The sequence below is a fragment of the Maniola hyperantus genome, chromosome 16 (assembly GCF_902806685.2).
Source record: "Maniola hyperantus chromosome 16, iAphHyp1.2, whole genome shotgun sequence".
Classification (NCBI taxonomy): Eukaryota; Metazoa; Arthropoda; class Insecta; order Lepidoptera; family Nymphalidae; genus Maniola; species Maniola hyperantus.
Window position 1 is genome coordinate 7,432,917 of NC_048551.1, and position 18,401 is coordinate 7,451,317.

An 18,401-nucleotide genomic window follows, 5' to 3' on the forward strand; every position below is an offset into this window, starting at 1 on the left:
ACATAGCTCAAAAAGTTAGAGATACGTTCGCGGACCTCCGACCTCCCGATTAGAAGGTGGGATATCATGGTTTTTGATATGGAAAACATCGAACCATAAAAATGAGAAAGCATAGGTTACGGTAACAGGTACAGGGCCGAACGATACCCTCGGTGCGCGAGACTGACTCGTACTTGGCTGTTTTTTTACTTTTAAACTTGATCTCGTTTCTGGAAGAAAAGTTTGTAGGTGCACATAAAAACAAAAGCATTTTGTCAATCAGTTTAATATTCACATAATAATTTATATTTTAAATAGTTTTATACAAATTTAACATTATTATAGATATAGATAGGTAATAGGTAGATAAGTACTTAGAAACGAATACACCTTTGGTTCTTTTTAAAACACATTTTAGCGGAATATTAAAAAGTTAGGTATACAAAGAAGGTCCCCTAAAAGTAACAAGAAAGGTATAGAAGTACAAAACTGCAAGGTGGTTCGACGTGTATAAGTAGTACTTATTAAGTAAGATTCTGCACTTTGTAAAGCGCCCTGAAATCAATTATATACAAAATATACAATTTCTAATCTACACAATTTTTAAACTACATAAATTATAAATATATTTTTTGGAATAGGTATGCATAAAATATAAACTATTCACTAGGCATATTCGACTATGATAATACTGAGCCTTACAACTAAATATTGCAATCTGATAAAATCTGATCAACTTTCATAATGATATCTTAGATAGGTAATACTTTTACTTTCTTTTTACATTAATATACAAAGGAATGTTATATTGGAATGTTTTAAGGACTTAGCTATATTTTTTTTTAATTTTATGAATATGGAGCATCTGTCAAGGTTTATATTATTGAAAGGTTACATGACTGCAATTACCGGCAAACTTGTCTAGAAAAAGTCTTGAAAAATACGGGTTTCGGATTTTTGTAAGTTTCTCATGACGTGTCTGAGTGCTAGATTTTTTAAAATTAAACAATGGAATGTAGCATAGGAATGTATTGATTGATAATAATTTGCCAATAGTAAAACAGATGAGTGTATGTGATGTGATGAATTTCATAACCCGTTTGTTGAGTTTACGTTGGCACGCATAGATTCTTTGACAGATTTCAAGATGGCTGTGAATTGTTCCTGTTGTGCAAACAAGTTCCTCTTCAAGTTCGCATAATTTGTTGAACTTGAAGAGGAACTAGTTCAATACAGTTTTCAACGAATGTATTTTGGTGTAAATGTTACGTCAATACAAGCTCACGGCAATTTATCTAGTTTATCCTCTCCTATCATTATTCCGAATCTTATAAAAAAATAGGAACCAACACCTCAAATTTAACAATGTATCTAGTAATAGGTACTTTTATAGTATTCGAGTTGTTAACTGATCCACATAATATTGTTTGGTCTTTCGAAAAATATTATGAAAATTTAAAAATCATAGCTACTTAATACGTTATGCTTGCAAAATCATTTAACCAGACCAATGCCAATATTCTGTTTCTATGTTACCTTCATACTTATCAGTTTGCTGTATAAACCGATTGCATGCGTCAGATAGATAAGCATAGCGTTGGCACACACTGGATCTTCACGGATAAAATGTACCTATAATAGGAAATTCCTATGAAATCACAATTTCACGGAATATACTTAAAGAAAAAACGTACCTAACACTATAGCGGAAATAGCCTGATAGTTGGCCTTGTCCACAAGTTGTGGATAAGGCCAACTATCAGTGTGCTATGGAGAGGGCTATGCAGTTGGGAGTCTCTCTGAGGTACAAAATCCATACCGAGGAAATCCGTAAGGGAATCAAAGTACCTAACCAACATAGCTCAACGAATTAGCAACCTGGTGCCAGAGGGCAGGCCATGTCCGTCGTGTTCTGAAGTGGAGACCGGGTATCAGCAAGCGCAGTGTGAGATGACCTCCATCTATTGGGAAGTGAGAGCTCCATCGCTCGGGAAATCTATAACCAGCTGTGACGCAAACAAGTTGATTGCTTGATTGATAGCAGAAATATCATGCCATCAATTTTTGATTTCTTTTAAAAACAGATAGATAACAAAATATGGGCATTGGAATATGGAATATAGTCATTGTTTTATTAATATTGCAAACTTCAGCTACATCGACTAGGTAACCACATTAAACTCATAGATAACCTATTTTTCACCACCAACATCCATTTGGCTGAGGACCGTGCCCCGTAACGGGAGGTTGATGATGCATTGGTTGGTAGGGTGGTAGGCCCATTCCGAGCGGTGGCAATCCGTCTGGTTTACCGATACACGGCCTACCATCCTTCACTAATACAGGAACTACGACGCGCCGCGGTGATTTTATACCACCCATGTTCAGGTCATGGGCGCCCTTTTCTTGAACGGCGCGTTTCGTTTTGTACCTGTGGTTTTGGAACCATATCTTCACTTGTGTCGGTGTTAAACGTATTAAGCTGGCTAGATGTTCTCTTTCAGGAGCGGATAAGTATCGTTGTTGCCTGAATCGCCTTTCTAGTTCGTAGGTTTGTGCTTTGGAGAACAGGACCCGCCGTTTGCGCTTTTTATGTGAGAGGACGTTATCGGCGGTGTGCGGAGGTTGGTCGTGGTCGTTGTCGTCGTCGTGGTCGAGGCTGTGGTCGTGGTCGTGGTCGTCTTGGTCGTGGCGAGGGTCGACTACGGTGGGGGACGATGCGGAAGGTCCCACTGCGTAAGATAAGTCGGAAGCTCTGGACGTGCTGTCCGGACTTACTTGTTGGCCGAGGACACCTACAACAAAGGAAAGGCAGTTTAAAATCTAGACTCTAACACATTACTAGCCAATACTTTCAATTTAAAATATTGAAAGTTAAGAAAATCCTGTCCATCATATTATTATAGTGAGGTAAGGTACCTAGATAGATAAAACTGCACATAACACTTGACGCTTTAAGGATGAATAGACCGTAACCTTGTTCGTTGATTGCATTGATAACTACTAATGACGTTGCAACTTACATGCACCTTCTATACCTACCTAAGAATACCTACCTACCGAATGACTTAATAAAGTTGGCATTAATCTACAATTCACATTTCACACTGTTCTCATGTGACTACTCATGGTAAATTAAAACTACCTGACTATTCATAAGCACTTGTAAAAAGTTTACATGAATAAAAAAACATTCTATTCTATTCTAATAGGTATTTATTCGGTAAGTACCTACTTTTTGCAAGTCAACGTACTTATATCGTTGTATGATAATAAAATTAAAGGCAATTATTTGATTAATTTGTAGGTACCTAACCAAGCCACAGGTAGGTACCACCGTCGAGTAACCCTGTGAGTATCGATGTATAAGTACCTCATCATCGTTATCATCAACCCACCGCCGGCTCACTACTGAGCACATATGTCTCCTCACAGAATGAGAGCGGTTTGGCCATACCTAATTCCACCTAATTCCGAAAATTGCTTGCCCAAGATCGAACATTTATATTAGATGATATTATGTGGCAGGTATGGCTCCCTATGTAGGTAGTTGTAGTCACATTTCAAAATAGTTTTTTACTAAGCGCCGTCTACCTACTTAAAAATGAAATAACAAACAATTGCATTACAACAATACAACATAATATACCTATACCTACCTACTACAGTTTCACACTCACATCTAAATCTCCACTTAATCTGTTGGGGTCGCTCTATTTAACTCTAACTAGAAGCTACCAGAAGAATAATGGGACATGAAAAAATCACCGCAAATATTGCATTGTTCGACTGTTCCCCAGCCTCCCCTCGCGAATTCGAATCAGTTTCACACGATATGCTCACTCATGATATGTAGAGGCGGGAGTGAGGCTGGGCGTGGTGATGCGGGGGGGAGGGGGGGAACACCCACCCGCCGGCAGATGTCTCCATTGTTCTGAGATCGCCGTTCTGATAAGCGCATCTCGGTAATGGAGGTAATAAGTGTCATTTAACGTTCTGCTATCTAACTATAAATACATACCTATAACTTATAAGTATCTAAAATTATTTGTCCTTACTGACTGACTGATCTATCAACGCAAAACCTAAACTACTGGAGTTAGAAACCTGAAATTTTAACCGTACTACTACTTAAGTACTTAGGTAATTTTATAACGTAGGTTGGTAACTAAACACTCGCTAAGTAAAAAATTAGTAAATTCCACTGGTACTTAATTCACGTCATGTGAGTTTTGGGCATGAACCTACAAATTTAGTTTCGATAAATTGTAACATGTGGGATTCTTATAAAGATCACAGATTCAATTAACCCTTGGTTTGAACAATTGGCCATTGGCCATTTACACGACCTATACTTTATTAGGAGACAAAGAAGCAATATTGAAGCCCTTTTATAAGTCCATCTAACATCAGAGCCTAAACAACACCCATTACAACAGTTACAACAATAGAATCTATAACTGTCGTCGAATAATGAACAAATAGCATCCCTAACAGCCGCAAACAGTGTAATTGATAGCCAGCTGCCTCGCTCGTCGATTGGCGACAAATTCGTGCCGCATCGCACCCCTAGCAAGTTAAACAATCGGTTAGCCCCCAATCTGAGGGCGTGACGCGCCTACATACCCTATTTACGACGATCTGTATGAGATTTCATAGAAATTTATATGATATCACCAAAAATCATTTATCATTAGGGATCACTACAAAAGGTCAACGTCAGAACGCATGGATGGGAAAGCGGAAAATCACAGTTTTTGCAAAAATATTCTGACTCGTCTCGTAAACTTATTTACCGACGCGAAGGGAAAACGTTAACAAACAAAATATTTACGAAAATACTTTATTTATTCGTTTTTAGAGTTCCGTACCTCAAAAGGAAAACGGAACCCTTATAGGATCACTTTGTTGTCTGTCTGCCTGTCAAGAACCCTAGAGGGTACTTCCCGTTGACCTAGAATCATGAAATTTGGCAGGAAGGTAGGTCTTATAGCAGACATGAGGAGAAAAATCTGAAAACAGTGAATTTGTGGTTACATCACAAGGAAAAAATTTAAATGTGTGAACACATTGAAAGAAATATTTGTTCATGAATGAACAAATATTGCTACATTTTCAACTTTCAAAGTAAGATTACTATACTAAGTGGGGTACCATATGAAAGGGCTTTACTTGTAGATTCTAAAACAGTTTTTTATTTATTTTTACATAGGTATAATAGTTTTTGATTTATCGTTCAAAAATGTCGACAGAATACGATTGTAGTACGGAACCCTCGGTGCGCGTGTCTGACTCGCACTGGCCGGTTTTTTATATTCGGGTAAAGCAAGTAAGTACCTAAGTAGGTAGTTAATCACAACAGAGGATTAGTGTTTTTCAACAGGCAATCAAAATGTAACGACGAGTGCCGAAATATTAGATAAGCGATAACATAATTAATGACAACCGCAGATTAGCGACGGAAGGCACTTCATTGGAGGAGCATTTCAAAAAATAATCTCGCCCTCTCGAACTAACTACCGAACACCTATTATTTTCGAGTGGGTCAATATATTTGTGTACGATAATTCGTCTAGGTACTTGTCTTCATTGAGTGATAAATTTGAAGATATTCAAATGGATGTTATCAGATTATCCATGAACGAAAAAGAACATATAAATAGCATGTTCCTACCCATATACGAGTAGGTAGGTATAGGTGCATAAAACATTTTGCGATTCAGGTATTTGAATTACGAATTGGTAAATACTTAGATAGTTTTTTTTCTATTCTGTCCCCTATTATGTTATTTAGCGACCTTAAAATTCAAACATTGCTAATTGCCAGTATCCTAGATTTTTTTTTATTTCTCAGCATCAAAATAAACGTTTCCTTTTTCTCAGGGATATCTCGGTAGGGTTCACGTAATTCAACCGTCATACCTACCCTCCAGATAATAGTTATATTACGCTAATATTTAGCAATACCTACTATCTATTACAAATAAATAAAGGATATAAACATAACATAATAATAAGGGAAGGTAGGTATATCTAAATTTATAGTCACCGAAAACGATTAAAAGACTGTGTTACTTTTCCTAATTACTGAGGCCTACCTACCTAGATAAATGAATAAGAAGTTTTATTAAATATCAATGGTTTTTATACCAAAGTAAACTAATACTTATTAACGATGATAACGTCTTCCATGTAGGTAAATTTAAACAGACTTTCATGTAAGATTTAACATCAAATTTATCTGATATCTTCGGATAAAAACGTCAATTTTGTAAGGACAAGTTAAAATTCACTCCTTTTGTACAGTTTACCGTGATATCGAGAAACTGGTAGGCACAGCTGTTACGATCAATTTACCCGCTGAAAGTTATTATTAAACTATGAAGTAGGTAAGTAGGTACCTACATAGCTTATAAGTAGTACAAGTTCTTCAAAGATAATGCCGTCTTATAATATAATATATTATAAGACGGCAATATAAATTGCTTTTGGACTTGATAGAGTTCTCAACCAATCGATTAATTTTTTATGATGTTGATTGAATAGCTAGCTAAAATATCCAAATAAAACCCAAGTATTTAGGTTACCTACTGCCTTATGCTTAGTTAAATAAAACAAGTTTAAAGTACCTACTCTGAGAGCTCCTCATGTTTAGTTTTTACGACTCTACAATATTGGTACCAGCTATTCAGCTAAAAACATTAGTAACTAATGTGAAGGATCATTATCTAAAGTTGCTCTTCATTGTGAAAAGCACGGTCAATATTCGCAAAAGGGCTACTTCTACTACCTCAATTATCTACTACATGCTTACCTCAATTTTACTTCGTACTGTAGAGTAATAAAACTGTGACAGCCAAGTGGTTAGGACGTCCGCCTCCTAATCGGAGGTTGGGGGTTCGATCCCGGGCACGCACCCCTAACTTTTTTATAACTAACGAGTTATGTGCGTTTTAAGTAATTAAATATCACTTGCTTTATACCTATCTTTTTCTATCTGTCAAAACTTTTCAGGTTCGTACTTACCGGTACCATCGTGTTGATCCAAGGATAGCCAAGGTTGATGGTGCCTTAACAACTCCTGCGAGTAGCTGTGATGCGGGGCGTAAGGAGGTAGCTCAAGGGGGTTTAAGCCTCCCTGAGGTGGCGCATCCAGACCTTTAGCTTCGTTCAGCCCGAGGATGTCCGAGATTTGGAAGCCCGGCCGCTGTCCCGGCATCTTCATACTGTCTAGTAACCTGTAACAAAGACGATTTGATCAGACATCACACCCATCCATAATAATATTACATATTTTTTGTAAGTTTTTTTGTAGGAAGAAATCTCTGGAACTACTGAAGTATTTTTGAAAATGCTTTCACCAGTAGAAAGCTACATTATTCCTGAGTGACATAGACTATATCTATTTTATTTTCAAAAATTAGAGATCCTACGAAAATTGTAATAAGCGACCTGTGCGAAGACGGGACTGGTCGCGGGTAAATTATAGGTAAATGAGAAAGTGTGTTTGTTGGTTTGTTGAACCAATAAGAACCAAAAGATTGAGTACTATTAGATATAAGTATAATTACATTTAAATAATTAATTAATATAGAAACCTAAGTATTATAAGCCTATCATTATTTAAGTATAACTTGGGATAAATTGGCAAACATCGGTAAAATAAAAGAGTAATTAGTAGTTAGGTATAAGTCTCATATAACTCAATGAATAGAAGCGGACTGAATTCTGAAAGGTCGGCAGTTCAAACCCCACCCGTTGCACTATTGTCGTAACTACCTACTACTACAAGCTTTTCGCTTAGTTGGAGAGAAAAGAGGAATATTAGTCATGATTAACGTAGATAATATTCTTTTTTTAAATTTTTTTGAACGGAAGGGTTAGTCTATTTCCTTTGTACCTACTTATTGAAATATAATATGGAGAAGATTTGAGACTCAAATATAATATTTTGAGATGAGCGACCGCGACACGATGCGATACAGCCATAGAATGATTAGCTAGTCAATTGCCGACGATATACCTACCTACACAGTCGCTGTAGCGCGTCGGGTCGCGTAGCTCAAAAACTGCCCTATTCAAAAGACATAAACGCGTTTGGTTACGAAGGCTCTACAGTAATTATTGTTTTGGCCCAAAGTTATTTTAAAAGTTTATCTTATTGTTACTTAGTTTTGTTTCTAATAAAGTAAAATATTCCCGTTACTTAATATTACAAAATAGGTATATCTACTAAAAGATGACGAAGCTCAGTAAGTAGGTAGGTAGTACCTATCTACTATTAAAAAAAATTCAAACTCTACATTGATGGATAACAACTAACGTGCCGCGACAAAATAAACATACTAGATACCTACCTACCTAATGTAGACTTGAGTTGAGGGTGTATAATTGAAAAGAAACACACACAAATTCCATCAATTCAACTGCTCAATTGTGAAGTGAGAACCTCTCCAGAAAACGTGACACGCATAATAGGCTCCACAGATTCAACAAGAGCCAAACTGTCGAATGTCTATTAAAATACAAGAATTACATATAGCCGTGAAGGTTCCGTACGTGACCGGATGAAAGGGCGGCGGTACAAGGGACTTTAGCAGGTTGTAAACACTACTATTAACAAGCTCTCAGTGAGTGTGAGTTTCTAGGAATGTAAGGAAACTGTCGCATGTCACGATTTCGGGATTATTGGAATCTTCACATACTTAAATAGTCACAGACCACAGTGATATCTAATAAAAGGAATTTTCTTCATCACTTTATATCTACCTAATTAGACTAACAAGTATACCTATAACAATAAACATATTGAGTCTTTGAGTGTAGGTAGGTAGGTAGTAGGTACCTAATCAGATTTAATTTAAGGATGATTTGTGCTAACACGTGGCGGGCGCGAACCGTGCCACGTACGAGGCGCGGATGAAGCATAAACTGTTTCATATAAATGTTCGTGATATTATGAATCCGTACCTTGTCCGCGCCTCGTACGTGGCACAGACCGCGCCCGCCACGTGTTAGATTAAATCAACCCTTATTTTAATTAGACACAGTTACGTAATCCCAATAGTTCAACTTAAATAAAATTTTCTACGTCATGATTTTCGCAATAAACATTATTCTCACTGAAAACCCATTTTCGCAAAAACGCAAAATTGCATAGCTAGCTGGCATTCCGTCGCTTCAAAATTATAGTTTAATAGTATTTCCATACTACAAGTAACCATATGCTTAGAACGGGCATTCCGTCGCTTACCCTGGAAAAGCAGATCGGAAAGCCGCCGGGTAAAGAGCTGGCAGGAAGGCAGGCCCCCATGGTGGAAGCAGTATGGGACTCCAGGCCAGCAGCGAAGCTGGCGGTAGCAGAGGCGGCGGAGAGCGCGCGCTCTCGCCTTCCTCACACTTCATCTCCCGACCGGGAGAACTCGCCTTCGGAATAATCTTGGAAACTGATAAGACACACCCGCGTGAACACGTGCTACGTCTCGCGACGCCGCGCCCGCACTAAACAACCCTCGAGTGGCCCTCGGGGTGAAGAACACCCCGCGCCGTCGTACTTCGACAGCCTACTCAGCTCAGTTTGAGGGTGCTCCACTGACCTGCGCCAATAGCGACGTTCCTTCGACTGGGCGGGCCTCGATCCAACCAATAGCGGTCTTTCAAAGCCTTCCCAACAAAAAAACTGGAGTATACTTTTGAATAGAGGAGCTTTCGACGTAGCACGTTACGTTATGTTGCTTTTGTAATGAGTGCGCACGTTAAGCCCATTGTTGAGGCCGGGTTCGTTATGGACGCCGCTCTAAATGCCCGGATAACGATTTTCATTTAGAGTGTTTTTAATAAGTCGCATAAGCTCGTGTTGAGATTTTTTCTAAATAATTTTTTTCTGATGTGAGTGAATATTTACTTAGAGCTTACTGCATTCCATCATGTACCTACCTATTTATCTCTTTGGTATTTTTTTTCAAATCTTCAGTATCCACATCGAAAATGATGTAACTTGTAATCATCTGTTATTTCGAACTTCATGTCCTTGGTCCTTGGGACAGCAAAAAGCATTAAGTACAATACAAGTTTGCACATGTGCAAGTACTTAGTACATTGTCACTCAAAAAACAATTAGGTATCACTACGGCGAAGTTCCGTGAACAGTTACAAAAAGTCGTAGGTACCTACCTAGTTATAAGTTTATGACTTGCACGTGTGCGCTGACGCATTGTTTCAGTTCAAGTCTTTCAATTGTTTGTGTTATTTTAAAGTGTTAAAAGGACAAATATTGGTTTTCAAAGGAATTGCTTAATTATATTGAATTCGACCCTGAATTCCCGATGTCTGGGGTTCGATAATAAATTTATTTATTAGCTTGAAATTTCCACTCTTCAATGTGAGCTTTTGGTAAAATGTTGGTAGATATGTATCTACCTACCTACTTTTACCTCATCATCATTATCATCTACAACCAATAGGTATGCATACACTGTTGGACATATAGGCCTTTTGAGTAGCACCAACGTGCTCTATCTTCGGCTTTTCGCATCCATTGATACCAGCAAGCCTCCGGATGTCGTCGATCCACCTTGCTTTTTTATTTCTTCTGGGGAGGAAAAACTCCCTACGAACTTCTGCCTAAAATAACCTTCTCGTGTCTTCCAAGGTTAGCACGGAACTGTGTGGCATTAATTCATGCATGACCTTCCAAATTTAAATCTTCTTCTTTTTCTCTCTCTGCTCTTCTTATCATTGTAGCTCTCAGCATTCGGCTAAATCCTTGCCAGGCGTCTTCGCTCGACAGCATTCGCGCTATAAGATTTCGGGCATTCTCACCCTCCGCGTCGGTCGATCCTTGCGCCTCTGACATCAGGTCGGTATAACCAGGACATTGAAACTCGGGGTGTCTTCCTCGCCGCAGACGTAGCAATCTTAGCTCGGTGCTTTTCCAATTGCAAAGAAGTAGGTAGGTGTTAAACACCCCAGACCGCTAGGAGTCTGCGTCAGCCACCGGTTTATCTCTACATACTTTCTTTTGTGCCACTTTTCTAGGTCGGTAACCAGTTCCCTCTGTTCCCTTGTTCAGGTCCCCTTCCCTAATCCTGTCCATTCACTTTACCATTCCATCAGGGTATTCTCCCGAACTTCTGCAGATTGTTATATAGACTATGTTTTATAAAACACCCAAATGTTAGGCAATAGATTCCTAATAAAGGTTGAAAAGGGATCAAACATCTGTTTGTATTTATTTAAGTAAGTAGATAGATAAATATAGCTTACCTAATAATACAATAGGACTAGGGAAGACGCCAGGTGTGCAACTGCGATTAAGTGAAGTTAGAACAATCATTTGTTAAACAATAACATTTAACTTGAATGGTGTCACGATTTGCTAGATTAAAAAAAATATAATAGGCAAACGCTTGACGACAATCACACTTGGATGGAAAGTATAGGTAATAATGTGGCTTAAAGTGAAGAGATGGGCCTAAAATCATATTTTTTTAATTTTCATTTTTGAGGGTTTGTGTAAACCACATTGATAAGACTATTCACTATATCAAGTCCATAGACCATAACAGGTGTTCCTAATCCATTCCATATGTTGCTGACTTAAAAGTTTTAACGTAAGTATAACAATAAACTCGTTGAGAAAAATGCTGTCTTTAGTACCTACTTATTCTAACAATACTGGCTAAACAATAGCTTATAGCTAGGTGCTTAGCATGATAAGTAGGTACCTACCTACTTAACAGAATTTTTATTTGTATTTTTAACTAGCTTATACCCGCAAGTTCGTCCGCGTGGACTACAAAAATTTCAACCCCCTATTTTACCCCCTTAGGGTTTGAATTTTTAAAAATCCTTTCCGTCCGACGTCCGTTAAGGACGTCTACATCATAAAAGCTATCTGCATGCCAAACTTCAGCCAGATCCGTCCTGTAGTTTGAGCTGTGCGTTGATAGATTAGTCAGTCACTCACCTTTTTCTTTTATAGATTAGATGATGCCCGCGACTTTGTCCGCGTGAAATTAGGTTTTTCAAAAAACCCGTGGGTTATCTTTAATTTTCTAAGATAAAAAGTAGCCTATGTTCCTTCCCCTGGATGTTAGATAACTCTGTACCAAATTTCATCAAAATCTCTTAAACTAACAGACCTAATCGCATTTATAATAAGTATGGAAGTATGGATACTAAACTAAAATCGTTTCACCTAGCATCAAAGCTTATTAACGCATCTACGATGATTTTAAAATCGACCCGCCAACCTCGGCGCATAAAGGGCAACAATAACAAAGGGCAATCATTTATATTAGAACCAGCCCCTAAGTGGCGTGCAGCGCACGTTAAATGTTTAATTGACTTATTGAGAATGAGTTTTAAAAATATCTACAATCTACCCATCGCTTTATAATCAGCGCTTTACGGCTCTAGTATACCCATGCTTAATATGAAGAAACATATTATTTTGCTGAAGGGGACTACAAAGAGAAGCGGGCAGCCCATCACCTTGAAGTCAAAAAAAGCAACCCACAATCTATTGCAAGAAAGGCCGCCGCCGCGCCGCGCCGGTTTGGCAAACCATTGAGATTGACTTGCTACCAGTGTCTACACAGTCACAGAATATGTAATAGTACTAATGTGGTGTACGTGACTTGCCGAAACTGACTTCTCCAAGTTTTATTACTATAAATTTTAAGTGGGCCCTTCGCCTAAATAAAAGTTTGCGTTGTGATAATTATTGGATCATTTTTTTGTTGAAGAATAATAAATTTAATTGACTCATTTTTCACTGAAACCAATCCAAGGAATCGAATTTAGAACGTTCTCTGTTTTTGAAATTATGTAAAAAATCACTTTTTTACGTACCTACCTACTTAATAGGACTATCTACTACCACTATCACAGTGTTAACTCCGCCGACCGCCTCAACTAAAACAAAGGAATTAGTTTTTATTATAAGGTTATTTTTATTACTAGATGATGCTCGTGACTTTGTCCGCGTGGATTCAGGTTTTTTAAAAATCTTTGAGATTGTTATTTTTGTAATTTTGAAAAATCGGTCTGATTTCATATCAGTGCGACGTAGCGCCATGTAATTTTCCCGCGTTTGTGTTTTTGTATTTTTTTTCAATAAACAGCTTTCTATTGCAAGTTGCAAGCCAGTTAGAAATCAAAATAAAACTTTTGATACCTATTTCGGAGTAAAAAAGGTTCCATTTTTAATTACACGACGGATATGAGTTGACTATGTAATTTATTTGGATGCTAAACCTCGACAGAAATGGATTTTCATACAACTTTTGCCGGCCGCTGCTCGCATGTACCTACCTATTTGGCCAGTAGGTACAGCAATCTCGATTTATCCCGAAGAAAGTTGTCATAATAATGCTCAAATTTCCAAGCATGTTTGAGAAAATTGATTTAACGGTAACCTTTAACGTACTTACCTGTATTTTATTTTGTAAAATTAAAGCAACTTAAAATTTCGCTTATACTGCCTCAGGTACGAGTAAGCTGCGAGGGCCAGATTAGTGAGGGGCGCGCGGCAGGTGCGAGCGCCCTCCGCAGGCCGCACCGTGCGCTACCCGTCCGACTCCGATCCGACGTGTGTACACTGTACCAATTTGCTTACCCTACCCCGATTGAAAACTTTTTTAACCTAAGTAGGTATATGGATTTGGCAAAAAAGTTATTTAAACTTGTTTTTGCAGTTGATAAAACAAAGACTACGACTACTAGTCTACTACTAGTAGTACTAGACGACGATGACTACTTACAACTAAGGCTTATAATATTATTATTTATTACTATAGACGATGCCCGCGATTTTATCCGAATGGATTTAGGTTTGTTCCCCTGGGACCTCTGATTTTCTGGGATAAAAGTAGCCTATATCTATTTCTAGGATGCAACTATCTCTGTAGCAAATAGTAGATGGTCGGTCGCTAATTCGTACACGTGAAAATAGGTTTTTTTAAATCCTGTCGGAACTCTTTGCTTTTCTGGGACAAAAAGGTTATATTAGGTATGTATGTATGACAAAAAGGTTACGTAAGGTAATATTAGGTATATCTGTCCACGGGATGCAAGCTCTATGTAGGTACCAAGTTTCGTCAAAATCGGTTAAACAGATAGGCCGTGAAAAGCTAGCAAACAGACATAGGTACACACTTTTAATAATGTATGGATAATATGATTGAACATAATCTTACACGCGACTATGTTAGTAATTTTAATTTTAAATAGGTAGGTAAAAAATATGCTACTAGGTAGGTACCTATATAGGTACTTTAGCTAAGTTCTACCTATCTCTATTTTTGTTTCTTTATTTTACTAACCTAAGTTGAATAGTCAAAAATATAAAGCAGAAAAAATGTTTTTACTTAATTCGATAAACATCTAATCGATAGGTACTTATAATAAAAATGGCAGCCAAACTTTTATGCTTTATAACAATAACAGTTAGCCATTTATTCTTAACAGCTGTAGGTACAGTAAGAAATTCTGCAGAAACAATTTCCAAATACGACATCCAAATTCTACAGTGCTTTCATTTCGCCAGACATAAAACGACGACACAAAAAAGAATGAGTGTTCGAGTCATTTCAATACATTAGCTTTCCAAAGCGCTCGCTCCAGCGAAATTGCTGAAGTAGACTAATAGAAAGAGATCTCAATTCGTTAGACAATAGCATAGGTATTTGCTGTATCTGAACTTGCATTTACCTATTTTAAAATTATTTCATTTCGGGAACTGGTAAGACAAAATAGAATAAGTAAATATTATTTCAAATGAAAAATAACATTTATTTATTTAATAGTCTAGCAGGGGAAAGCGAAAGCCCGTTATTCATTTTCGAAGCTTTTCATTTTGCCCATAACCTATACTTCTGGTGGAAAAGAGAGACAGGTGGATTTCACACACGATCCACGTAGGTACCTATGTACCTACCCTCCCAACCTTTCGTAGAAAGGCGACCTAAGCTAGTGATGAAAATGAAGTCTGGCGAATCAATTACAGATCCTTTACGGATAGATAGTACACTCACCCTCTGTTAGGTGGGTATAAACTCCCGGCAGGGGTAAGTAATTTGTACAACGCATTGTCTGCCTAACTGGTATAGGATTAATAATAAATATTTCCAAGGTTGAATCCAATTATTAAATCTTTAACTCAAATAAGCGAGGTAAGGAAACGATTAGGTAGCTACTAAAGCGCTGAATTCGAAGAGACAATCGTTTGATATTCGCAACAGTAGATAGGTAATGATAAAATAATAGGGGCTGATGGTCGACACGATAGGAAAGTAATTTGTGTAAAAGTTTAGTGGGTTATATTATATTGAACCTACTGTACAGCGCACGACGCTCGTACCACCCGCCGCTCATCGCGAGAAAAAACTACCCCATGACCAGACTTACTCATACCATTGCCTCTTTACAGTAGGTACACCCCGAGTCAAATTACGCGACAGTTTTTACATAATGTCTCAATTACGAACAGCGAAAACAAGCAATAAATATGCTAAATCAAGGCCGAAGGAGCTTATTGTGCCGACAGTGGTGTAATGAGTTTTCGTCTTGCCGCGTTCGTGACAAAAAAACAAACTAATACCAAACATAATATCCGTCAGTCAGCACCTATTGTACTTAAAGAAAATTTATGGCGCAAAGTTTCCCAATATCAGAAACTTCGCGACGCTATGCGTAGAAGTCGATGGGATTTCACGAATATTTCGTTGTGGCGATATGGTTAGGCGCACTGTGCCTAATGGTTGAAAGCACGGCAAGCCGCGAAGAGGGCTTCCGAACCAATTAAGGGTTCCACGAAGGCATGGGAGAAGACGCAGCTGGCGGATTACGAGCTCGATGGTACTCAGGCACTGCCACTGGGACGATTGGCCTGGATCACGCAACCGAAGCCAACGAACCGATAAACGCTTTAGGTTATTAATCGATTAGAAATTTAAATATTTTAATTTTGGTTCAATAAAATATGCTTACTTTACAAAAAAAAGGTACCTATAGGTACCTACCTAATTACTTAATAAATATTGGGGACTATAGGGTTGAGTTTCTTATATAAATCACATGTAGGTAACAAAATGACTCATCCAATGACGTAAACTTAAGCACCGAACACGTATGCACTATGCAGGTCTAGGACTTAGATACCTAGATACATTTCAAAGATATGGGAGATAATATAATTCATCATCATCATGATGATGATGAATTATTCAGTAGGAAATTGATGAACTTTAGTTAGGTTAGGTTATTTTTCTCCCACTTGCTCGGAAATCGCTACTTTACTGAAGAAAGGATTTCATTACAGGGGACTGTAATTGGATCTTTACTGGCCTTCCAATATTACTCGACCAGTAATCGCTTTATTTCAGGCCTGGGCTGTAATGTACCTACTATTAAATGAGTCGAAATATTGAGAAATTACAGTAGAGCTTGAAGCCATATGCTTACCATTTGTTACCAAAAAGAAGACTGAAAAAAGTTGCAAGCTGAAATACCTATCGAGCTACGAATATAGACCGGAGCTTCTATAATCTACCTACCTACACACATAATCTACCTACACAAATAACGGATTCCCATTTTGAGAATTATTTGTTATATAAAAGACTAGCTTATTTCCGCGGCTTCGCCCGCGTGAACTGGGTACACGAATTTCAAACCCCATTTAACACCTTTAGACTTGGAGGTTGAATTTTCAAAAATCCTTTCTTAGCGGATGTCTGCGTCATAATAGCTATCTGCATGGCAAATTTCAGCCCGATTCATCGAGTAGTTTGAGCTGTGCGTTAATAGATCAGTCAGTCATTCAGTCAGCTTTTTCGTTTATACATAGGTATAGGTATAGATTATTCGTAGCACAAAAATCTATATTATGTTACCTACCTAGATAACAAAACACATTTTTATTAATGAGTAGGTACTTAGGTATATCAAAAATTATTATTTTACGTCGGTAAACCTACTTCGGTAAAGTAAATACCTAGGTAGGTATTTATACTATAGGTAACTAGTCTACTTTACTTATCTAGTTATTTTTCAGCTAAAACTTTAACTTAAAATGTAAGCGTAATAAAATTAATCGTTATGCTGTTTAACTGATAGGGAAGAAAGGAAAATTCTGAATAGAAAAGTGACCTATGCCTATGCACCCTATGAAATATTAACAATATGAAGGTACCTATTTTACCTATTTACCTATAGGTACGTAGACCAAGTTTGTCATGCAGTCAATTTCAGCGCACTCAGGCGAAATAGATACATACTTATTTTTAAGTTAGTTTTATTACAAAAGTACTTGCAATAAACAATAACATACTGTACCTAACTATACCTAAAGCTTGTAATCTGTATAACATAGACACGTATATTTTATTTTATTATAATTAAATTTAATTAGATAATTATCTATGTAAGTACCTATAGCATTATAGATATAGGTTACAAGTAATGTGTGGATTACATTTCACTGAAATAAACTTATTTGCCGCTGACAGAGACGACTGAAATGAAATGAATAAAATTTCAGTCATCGCTATTAGCTTAGTGAGGAATAAGTAGAGAATCATGTCTAATAAAAAATGTACCTTAGTATACCTACCCAGAGAAATAGATAGGCACATATTATGGTAAAACATCAAGTCTTAGGTGAATTATTCGCCGCCGCATTAATTTCAAAATATTCATAACGGATTTTGTCTAATAGAGAGCATCTTAGAGAAGGTTCATCGCTAGGTAATTGGTACAGGTAAATAAATATTAGTATAACCGCTACAGACTCATTTAGAGTAATCTCTGTATGAGTCTGTAGCTGTAGGTAGGTAAATTATGTAAAAATGTGCTAGAAACTTACGCGTAAGTACCGTAACGATAGTCTTCTTCTTGCGGCTGCCTGTACTGGCAGCTCGGGTCGGGGCCGTAGTCCGGGGGAATGATGGACCAGCTATTGTCATAGCAATTGTAGTAGTCCCCGTAGCCCGCTTCGCCGTCGCCCATCATTTTCATCATACGCCAACCACCCAAGTAAGAACTAAGAATCACTGCACTAATCGGGCGTCAAATTAATTCCAGTATTTTGACAGTTTTAATCTGTATCAACAATATCCATTTACGATCCAAATCGCCGCGATAAGACGATAGATGCTTAATTATTGAAGTCTGTACGACAGAGTGCAGGCGATCATAGCGACTGATCGATGGCTCACCGGCCGTTATCAATAAAATTGTATCGTTATCATATCTAACAGCTTTTCCCCGCGATACGGGACTTTTATACCTAAATGCGACAACTCGCACCGACGCTAATGTAAATATAAAATATATATAAAAGGAAAAGTTGACTGACTGACTGATCTATCAACGCAAACCACTGGACGGATCGGGCTGAAAGATAGCTATTATGACAT

General features: G+C 37.7%; 1 protein-coding gene across 2 annotated transcripts; it reads right to left on the reverse strand.

The window, feature by feature from the left end:
* Nucleotides 1-249: 249 nt before the first annotated feature.
* On the reverse strand, nt 250-18,207 carry LOC117989628 (homeobox protein Nkx-2.5-like). 2 transcript variants are annotated; one of them, XM_034977021.2, is made up of 3 exons: nt 17,849-18,207; nt 7,006-7,217; nt 250-2,774 (listed from the first exon to the last, which is right to left on the reverse strand). In XM_034977021.2, the coding sequence occupies exons 1-3, from the start codon at nt 18,001-18,003 to the stop codon at nt 2,179-2,181; spliced, it is 963 nt and encodes a 320-aa protein (XP_034832912.1). In that variant the 5' UTR covers nt 18,004-18,207; the 3' UTR covers nt 250-2,178. The 2 variants fall into 2 exon arrangements, with proteins under 2 accessions (XP_034832912.1, XP_034832913.1); XM_034977022.2 differs by lacking the exon at nt 17,849-18,207 and adding an exon at nt 9,233-9,448.
* Nucleotides 18,208-18,401: the final 194 nt, after the last annotated feature.